Source organism: Orbilia oligospora, assembly GCF_000225545.1.
Source record: "Orbilia oligospora ATCC 24927 unplaced genomic scaffold scaffold00169, whole genome shotgun sequence".
Classification (NCBI taxonomy): Eukaryota; Fungi; Ascomycota; class Orbiliomycetes; order Orbiliales; family Orbiliaceae; genus Orbilia; species Orbilia oligospora.
The window spans coordinates 115,694-125,781 of NW_011645726.1; the positions used below are offsets into that span (position 1 = coordinate 115,694).

The 10,088-nt window shown below is 45.1% G+C and overlaps 2 protein-coding genes across 2 annotated transcripts; both read left to right on the forward strand.

Annotated features, from left to right (window-relative positions):
- Nucleotides 1–4,269: 4,269 nt before the first annotated feature.
- AOL_s00169g31 (uncharacterized protein) lies at nt 4,270–5,319 on the forward strand (the record flags this gene model as incomplete). Its single annotated transcript, XM_011127388.1, has 1 exon — nt 4,270–5,319. One exon carries the CDS (start codon nt 4,270–4,272, stop codon nt 5,317–5,319), a length of 1,050 nt encoding a protein of 349 aa, XP_011125690.1.
- Nucleotides 5,320–7,641: 2,322 nt separating this feature from the next.
- Nucleotides 7,642–9,751, forward strand: AOL_s00169g32 (uncharacterized protein; the record flags this gene model as incomplete). Its single annotated transcript, XM_011127389.1, has 3 exons — nt 7,642–7,662; nt 7,741–8,629; nt 8,688–9,751. 3 exons carry the CDS (start codon nt 7,642–7,644, stop codon nt 9,749–9,751), a joined length of 1,974 nt encoding a protein of 657 aa, XP_011125691.1.
- Nucleotides 9,752–10,088: the final 337 nt, after the last annotated feature.

Genomic DNA, 10,088 nt, shown 5'->3' on the forward strand with positions numbered 1-10,088 from the left:
AAATAGTCCTCGAGTGCTTCTACCCAACGAAGCCTCACTGACAAAGGGGTAAGCGAATTCCTTCCTTTTAATATATCTTAATAATTGGCGTTCGTGTAACCTGACTAGACTAGTTACACATGCTCGTCGACTTTGTCTGAAGGAATATGACTGTGAAACTCTGGTGTATGACCCGTTTGGGAGGCTTTTTAGTCGACATGTTAGCCTTTATGGAAATATCCGTATGATGGGTCTAATATACCGTGCCTATTACTCATTTAAGTTTCTCCAGTGTGAAGCTTTACCAAGCCCGCCTTGTCTACGGGATCGAATTCTATAAGATGTATCTCGTGACATCTTATATGTATACTTAGTATATAGACAGCTACGCCGTAATCTGGCTATCCAAGCTGAGGTTAAGAGCGAACCTTCCTAATATCAATCCATTCAATCCGGTTGTCTTGTGCTAGTTGGCGTGCAGAGCAACTTTTTAAACTAGATAGAGACCCTAATAGAACGGCTTTACACCGTAAACCGGCTGTGATTTAGTATATCATGTACCTAATATCTGCGGTCCACGCATGATGGCTTGGCGGTTTTATTTATTAATGAAGTACATACGTCGGTTTCCTACATCACAGTCGTATTTCGATCAATAATTCCCAATACGTACAAGGTATAATAATAATTCTTTTCATATGCCCTTCCCCCCAGTTGCTAAGATGTACTCTAAGTAATTAACTTTTGATATTCTAATAGGCGCCACTTTTGTGCAAGCAGAATGAGCGTAGGTCGGATGCATAATCGCAGCATTTTAGACTCTTCGGCGATGTAAAGCTCTTATCCCTCTGTATATCTATGGCGGAATTATTACGAGACTATGGCGGAATACCAATTTTGTGGAAACATCATTGTTAATTCCGGGGTACGCCTGCGTCTTTGAAAAAAAAGGACGACGAGATGAATGTTAACATGTCAAGATTGTGATGAAAACTTATTTCACCCATTTAAAACTCCTTACTAGATACCCTCAAGCGAAGTGGTGAAAACGATATCTCGCAAGTAGTAATATGAAAAGAAAAATATCTGATGTGTGAACCAACCACAAGTCCCCAGGCTATGAGTCTCCCATAAGAATGGCACACAAAGCTACAGTGCCTACTCTTATTCTAGCTAGTTACTCCGCAATAGCTTGAAGTTGTTTGAGGTTTGTTAGGGAAAGAATTGGATTTCTCGATGCGATTTGTAAGAGGCCAGGGATTTAGTACCGGCCCAAAAACGTTTAGCTCTTACAAAGCCCTTTATAGATTACTTAAATGATAAATTAATAGTAGTAGATCGACCCTAGGAATAGAATATCGCAAAATCACTGGTTTGTGATTACAGCCTGGGTATTAAGGATTAAAGTATTCGGGTCCAGTTCCAACGGCAACACTTTGATGTGTCTGGGTACGAAGCCAGTTCCAACCTTAAACTCTAACCCAGTACGTATTACCCATAAATATATTGCTGTGTAAATTTCTCCCACGTGAGAAAATAGCGGTATTTGAGTGGGATAGCGAGAATAGCCTAGGTAGACGGGGCCCCACGTAAGACGACGAGAGTTAAAACCCACTAATGCCTCGTGCTTTTTTCTAGTCCGCGTGGTCGCTCTGTTTTCGCCTGAGTTGATTAGATTTCTAGAAGGTTATTATGTGCTAGAACCCGTATGCGCCCAAAGGCTCGCCTGTAGGAAATCCGCTTTGGGAATTTGAGCCCTCCGGGCACATTATTTGAGTGCTACGGGACTAGTGCCGTGTAAAGTCTGAAGCCATCATGGTGGTTGTCTTCTGGCCTCGAGATTGGTCTTCTGATTTCGCGACCTTTCATAGAATGACATGTAGAATAAGCCTTATTTTTAGACTTAGCGAGGCTAGTGTCGGCAAGATGCCTTGGTGACGAAAGCTTGGAGGTGATTTGCACGGTACCTCACGTCCTTCAATATCCGTCTGTGCAATCGGGGTATTTGACAGAGGTGCTTGAATTCCTGAGGGATGTCCCAGTTTCAGCTATTCAGGACGTTGAAGATCTTAGGAAGGATATCTGGAGATGTCTCAAAGGTAAGCTATAGACGGCATTAGGTGAGAGAGCCGGAAAGAGATCGATATTTTATTGGATATGAGGCTACACGAACAGAGCCTTGGGCCTAGGTGATGGAATTTATGAAGAGGTGTGAGGGATAGACTCATAGGAGCCGGAGCTCGAAAGAGGAGGTTAACTAGGTTTTGCCTAGTACATATGCAGCTTCGTTAGCGAGCGAATCCACGAACCATGGCAGAGAGAAGGTTTAGTCGCATATACTCAAAGAAGAGTACTCGAGTACTTAATTGAGAATATCACATAGTTCCTCAACACAGTTGAGGAGCCTGGCGACGAGATAATCGCATAGTGTAGATGTGTAATATCATGTTCTGTTGAAGCCTGATAGTGTAGACACCGAAGGTATGGCGCCTCGGTGGTCAAGTCCTAGTCCCTGCGCTTCGTTTTGGCGAGATGCACGTCATGACCTTTTACTGTTGTAGTTGAACGTTCTACCGGTGAAGTATTAGAAACCAACTAAAGTCCGGTCGGCCGGCTAGATCATAAGCAGGGGGTAAGCTGAGTTATAGATTTCATATATCTCATGAGCTAGAAGAGCAATGGCGCTATACCTAGGATCCGATTTCCCTTCTATGTGCCTTTTTGTGACTATAATTAAGTATATAAGGCGGACTATGTAAACCAAATATTCATTTTAATCCTAGACCTTCAGCACTCGCCTAGCGACTAGGCTGTCCTAGGCTACAAAACGAAGAAAGATCGATTACCAAACGCAGGTCACCAGCCCTGACGATACGTAAGGATAGCTACCCGAGGAATTTCGGGAGACTCGGTGGCCCTGAGGGTCGCTCAGAAACTCTTAATTATATTACTTGGGATTTAGCAAGTACCCAAAATTCAGAGCGAGGCATTTTGGAGGCATTCTAAGATGTCAAATCCAGCTCAACGTCATAATTTCCACCAGGTCCTAGGCCAGGTGTGTCCGTAGATACATATACAGTACGCGGTTGGCTAAGACGCTAGTTAGAATTCCCAATCGGGTAGTATCCAGATTCAGAAATAAGCGACGTCTGCCAACACAAAAAATCCAACAGATCCGTCTAGCTGATTGTCTTGGAGATCGAGACTCGAGAAAATGTATCGATATTCGGCAGTAAGTGGTTCGATGTGATGTAGTGGGCCCTATCGAACTGATGTCAGATATTAGCCTGGAAAACTATAAGGAATATTGAACATGGACAGCAGCGAAAAGCATGTATACTGAACGCCCTAGCGACAACACGTGTAGCAGTTGTGAATACTCGAGATTGTCTGAGTACTAGGGTATAATGACGGGAATCTGAGACTCTCGATGCGCAAATAGCATATCGGAGGCGTATTGAAATCTTCGAAGGGTGGTTAGAGCACAGTAGATGATAGACTTTGTATATTACGCGTCTCAAAGGATGTTTGCATAGGCGGTATCTGTAACCACGAAGAGGAATAAAGGTCTCTTTTCAGCGCGTATACGAGAAATTATTGGAGCCGTCGTCTGCAGTTTAGGGCTTAACTACCGTAGATCTAGACTTGGTAATATAAATTTGGCGATACTTGATGAGACTATCCGCAATCGAAAATGTACCTAGAGACGAACCTAAAAAAGCAGATGTTTTAAACAGTTGAGATACATGTTCAAAGAGCATCCACAGGGTACTCGGGATGACAAAGAACGATGAGCAGAAGGCACTGATAGGCTTCCGCGTAGTTTTATTCGTATTAGGTCGCCCTAGACGCATTTTCGGTGGTGAGATTCAACAGGTGATTCGGAGTGGGAGTACCACACCGATCGATAATACAATATTTCATCGTCGGGTAGAACGTATATCAATCACAGAATACCTGTAAACATACGCTCATAGATCTAAGGGTCTCTAGGTGTGTTCCTATGACGACACAGGATATGATAGACATTGAGTAGACGAGTTGACGTCGCCGAGACAGCATATTTATGTGAAAGTTTCCCTCGCCGAGAAATGTGATTATAAAAGGACCCCCCCTCTATCTCCATCCTTCTTTCTTCTTCCTCCCTTCTTTCTTCTCCATCGCGTCCAAGCTTCCTCTTCTGAGAAACCTTCGTGATAACTCCTCCTCCTCCACGCTCTCATCATCTCATCTCTACCTTCATCTCCATCTTCATATTCATCATCAACTTCTTCCATCGACCGAGCCGTCATGGAATTCACCTTCGCCTTCGGAGCTACTGCTCCCACCACTACTCCTGTGGCTCCAGCTTCTGCCGCCACCACCACCACCACTACAATTACAGCAGCAGCTCCGGCTACAACTGCTGGGTCTAGTATCGCGTCTGTTTCTGTTGCTCCGTCGGCTCCTGTAGCTCCCAAGCAGCGAAAGATCGCTGCTTGTCGAGCCAAGAAGCCTGTTTCCATTCCGGCGGAGTTTGCTTTTAGCTTCCCAATCACGCCCTCCCCTGCTACCCCTCCCCCTGCTGCTGCTACTCCCATGGAGATTTCGACTCCCATGGAATCGCCACCGACTCCTATGGATATCTGTTTTCCTTCTCCTAGGATGGAGCCGGTTGGTTGCCTCATGCCTGCTCCCATTGTTTCTGCCCTAGTTTGCCCATCTGTTACTGCCACCCTTCTCGCCTTCGTCCGTGCCAGCAATGTCGCCCAGTTGATGGAGGCCAACTCACCTGCTATGCAGATGAAGGCCGTTCGTGTTCCACGACCAAAGACTGAGGCTGAAATCCTCCGCGAGGAAGCTGAGCGTTCCAAAAAACGATGGGAGCAGGAATGCGCTAAAGAGGCCGCTTGGGAGGAGATGGCCCGTAGAGCATTACCTCCGGTGGCACGAACCAAATTCACGATGAAGCCTGCGAGTTTCTGGGTCGATTTGACCCCGGTTCACGAAGTCAGAGTGGATTCTGGGAACAAAGCCCCGGTAGTTTCGGCCGCTCGTAGCAAGGCTGGCGGAGTTGAGGTTGACCAGCAATGGTTCAACCGAAACACTGCTAAGCACAAGCTCGAGCGAATGCTCGCTATTGGTAAGTTGGAGCGCGAGGCGAAAAAGAGAGCACAGGCTGAGAGGGAAGCAGAAAACGCCGCCAAGATTGCCATTGCGCTCGATGGCCTCTCTGCATGCGCAGAGAGAAAGCCCACTTTCGTAGAGCGTGCAATCAAGGCGGTTGCCCCACTTGCTCCCCTCGCAAAGTATGTTGTGCCTTTCATGACATACATCACCATGGAGATGCTTCAGCGTTAAGCTGTTGTTGAACAAATCGTGGTCGGTGTACGAATGTCAAACGGGCAGCGGGTCGGTCACCGGTATCATAGATAACATTTCACGTTTGGTTTACTGGGATACTAACCAAGAGGCAGATATCGGAGGACAACCGGTGGGGCCCGCTCCTGGCACAATCAAAGGTACGTGGAAACTTTTTAGCAAAAAAAAAAACAAAAAAAAATGAAAACAAAAAACCTTGCAAAAAAATAAAACCAAAAAACCAAAAAAACCAAAAAAAAATTGAAAACCCCAAAAAAAAAAAAAAAAAAAAAAAAAACTTAGCTTAGATTGTTTAGATTGTTTGTTTACTTTTCATATTTACGATTTTATATTTTCTTTATTCTACTTTCTTTCTTTTGGGGTCAGCGGTCTCGACGGGGGCCGTTGCAAATACTGCTAACGTTTCCACTACACTTTCTTTATCTAGGTTTCGGTGCCCGGTTGACAACAACAATTAGTTAGTTTTATATGCATATAAACAAAAAGGTACTTGTTTATCCTTCTTGCAGTTTACTAACAGGTTGGAAATTCGTCTCTGGTCCCTTGGTTGCCATGTGACATAGCTCCTTCCGCTGCATATATCAAACCGCTGCAGCCCAAAAGAGACTGGCCTTTGCGCACTCAAGCCTTTCTCTTAGTTGGCCATCAGCAACATACCTTTACCTCATTTTCACATACTTTGTACATATATATTTTATAGATACTTAAGTACCTAGGTAGATAGATATCATGTTTCATACCTCAGACCTGTATATAACAGAACAATGCAATACGTTTACCCCCCCATTTCGCCTTCATTAGGTAGTAAGTAGGTACTTAGGATATGCTGTCATAGATAGGAACACTATACTATTAGCTACCGTTTTCTAAAATTGGCTGAAGTTCATATCCGCAGTATGCATAGCAACCTGTAGATAGATAAATTCTTATGATGTCAGCCGTTGCGAGGATACAGTCTCGTAGCGAGGATATTTCCCAAATAGCTGTTGTATTTTGTGTGTTGCCCTCCCCCTCACATCCTGCCAAACCCCGTAATAGCTCTCAACAGTTCCATAGCAACCAGCCACATTAGGAAAACGGCTTATCTCTTCATCGCCGAGACCACAGACCTTTCTACCTAGTTGCCTGGGTATTGAGATTCGCCTAGCCCCGAGCACCGAGACTAAAGGGTTCTATACCCTGTATACTAGTCTAATACAGCCAAGTACCTAGCCTAGCTATAAGAGTAACGATAGGTATGAGGTATAAAGATGGTTTGCGGGACACCCCCTTGCTACCGAGACCTGGTGGACCGTTCCCCGTCTGAAATAAGAGAATACATTCAACTACACACAAGGTGTAGGTTGTTCCCCCGACTATATGTGGAGTTTATGCCAGACGGTGGTCGGATTTATCAGTGTGGGCGACGGAGATGCGGGTTCAAGACAGAATATAAGGTGGAGATGCAGGTACATGGGGATATGAGACGACATTGGACTCGAATGTAAGTGTGATTTCTCTCACTCCTCCCTCTTTTTATTAGAATCTAGAGCATTGTAAATATACATGATGGTGTATAAGGTGATTTGATAACCTAGTCTGACTTGGATCATGGCCAGGACTTGTATGTGCAATGGACTTGGTGGGCCGAAGGATGTCGGTTATGGACCCGATTGATATCTTTGAATTTGATTTTACTGGATCGATATCGATTAAACGGATATGAGGGTGGTTTTAACGTCAGGAATAATTCGAGGATTATACTTGGGTCGGCGCAGGAGGCCAGTTCCTAAGACACCTAGATAGTCTTCATGCATCCAGTCACATATCCTTTGTCTCTATCGCAATTTGAATTAATCGAATTTTATGTTGATTTGCTGCAGGTTGTTGCATGTTGCAAGTGTATGTGTCCAGCCAATATTACCAGATCAGGAACTACTAAATTGAAATCTGAAGCATCGCTTACCGTATTAGGGAGTATTTCCATTTTAGGCAATTTACCATTCGCCCCACCGCGTTCTTGGGTGTCTTATCCTGTTAGTAAGTGTTGGGTAACAGAACAGCAACAATTCATTCTGATTTCATCGGGTTGAGTCACGTCGTATATCCTCCGTTTTTTCTTATTTTATCTTTTGCTTGTTCTCGCTAGCCTGGGAGGGGTTTATAAAGCTGCAGCTGTTGCATCTTAGTCGTGAATTAGTACGTCAGGTCAAGGTTGGTTGTTTATCGAATATTGGGGCCTTGTTAGGTTACAAGTACTTGGTTATCTATAAATTCACAAGAGGACGACCAGTTCAGGCACAATAATTTCCAACTTCAACAATGTTCAAGAAGAAACCAACGGTATAACCCCTCCCCGTTTCCTCCATATTAACCAAAAATCATCATGATAGGCGAGTTACTGATGAACAAATTTATCAGGTAAAACCGGCAGCTCCAATCCGGTCTTCAGACCGCCGAAAGCTAGTCACCGGCATAATCACCGATTTCAACATCCCACTCCCCTCCACAGCATCTACGACCAACACAGCCGCTGCAGAACCTACTCCCGAAGAACCCACCGCTGGTTCGTCTACAAATAATACTATCGATCCGGCAGTGACTGCCCTTCGAAACGCTCTTCTCCCAGAATCTACTGTCGCTGCCAAATTTACTACAACGCTTGGGCCGCAGTTATCGCCCGTCAACGGTATAATCTACTCGGGAGTACACCATGATTCTACTATTCTCACAGACGGAAAGACAAGGCCGCTGTGGGTTAAAAGCGACGAAGGATGGTTTCCGAGCGTGTATACCTGTTGGGAAGCGGCCAAATATGAGGTTTTACCAGTGGTGTATACACATGATGCCGTGATGGAGAAGGTCTACGGAGGAGCTGATTTGATGATGCCTGGTGTTTTTGGAGTAAGAAGACCGGGGGGCGACGGCGGGGTGAAGGCTGGCGAGATTGTAGGGGTAGCGGATTATAAAAAAGAGAATGTGGTACTTGCTGTTGGAGTTGCAGAGACCGATATTGAGAGTGGTGGTGGAAGAGGAGGTAAGGGAAAGGCAGTGAGAGTTTTGCATTGGGTTGGGGATGAGCTTTGGGGGCTTGGTGGGAGTGGAGTAAATCCTCCGGAGATCTTAGAGGTTGCCACTACTACTGCAGCTGATGTAGCTGGGGAAGTGGAAGGGCAGGATGGAGGAGTTTCGCTAGAGGGGCTCAGCATCGGGGAGGAAGTGGTTGGAGAGAGTTCCAAGTCTGCTGAGAAGAGGGTGGAGAAGGAAGAAAGTGATGATGAACCTGCATTTCCGGATATGACGACGAATGGTACATACCCTTCACCCTTTTTGGGTCTACTGAGTCTATTTACTGATGAAGAATACAGAAATCGACAGTGCCTTCCGCGATGCCCTGATTTATTCGCTCCATGCGATTTTGAACTCCCCAGAACGAGTCTCGAATGCTCACCACTCTCTGAACTTTCCACTCCCATCGTCTTACGTTCTCGCAAATCTCATAATTCCAAAACTTCCGAACACCCAAAACCCAAACTACTCAATCCAAAAGACCAGCTGGAAGAAAATCCAAAAGATGTTGAAACAAATGGATAAAGAGGACCTTTTGAAAATTAAGGAACGGGGTGGCGATGTCTTCGTCTACGCCGTCAATTGGGATTCTCCCCGACTTGCCAATTTTACACCTTACCCGATTGTTACCCCAAAGCCAAAGAAGAAACCAGTCGACGAGTCTGCTGCGGGCCCTTCCTCCAGTTCTTCGTCGGGCTCATCAACGGCGATCAAGGTTGTAGAGCTCTATAAACCACCTGCGAAGCTAAACATCCTCTACGAAGCAGCCGGTGTTTCCAGCAAGGCATTCTATACATCCTCGCAAGTTAGGGATACCCTCTACAAATACTTTACTTCTCCTACCCCCTCCGATCCATCGGAGACGCTAGTATCATCAACAAACGCACGAATGGTAACGCTAAATCCATTGCTCTCCAATCTACTCCTTGACGATACCAAAGATGCGAGATTATTACATTCCGGCAGTGCAACACGGGATCTACTCGCAGAGAGATTTCTACGTCTTCACCAACAGTATTATACGATAATCTCCCCTTCAGGCGAGGAATCAAAACCGAAATCAGGCCAGCCACCTAAAATCACTATTACCCTTGAAAGTAGACAGGGTAAGAAAGTGGTAACTAGGATAAAGGGGTTGGAGGTGTTTGGTGTTGATGTAGGGAAGTTTATGGACGAGTTGAAGAGTGTAGCGGCCAGCAGCGTTACGAAGGGGCCCATCGAAGGTGGCGGGAAGGCGGCAGAGGGGTTAGTGGAAGTTATGGTGCAGGGCGATAAGAGTGCCGAAGTTGATAAGTTACTCGTCAAGGCTGGGATTAGGAAGGCGGATGTTGTCGTTGATAATAAATTGAAGAAGAAGAAGTGATTGGGTATGTTTGTAGTGAGTATTTCACGATTATCTAACCAGAAATGGATTCATCAATTCATATGATATCATTAAGTAACTTATTTTGTAGAAGTTGGTTTTTTTTTTAGCTCCCTTCTGTTTGCTTATGAGCTGTCATGATACCTGACTCGTGGGACCATAAATTAGCCGCTGATGTTGCCTGTTGTACGCCAAACAACAGCGCTTCCTGACTAATCGAGCCGAGTAGTGACTTAATCATCGGTAAGGTAAAAACGGTAGTTGAAATAATGTTTAAGATATAGGACGATGCCGACGTATTCTCCAAATAGCGTCTAATAGGGTATAGCATACTCGC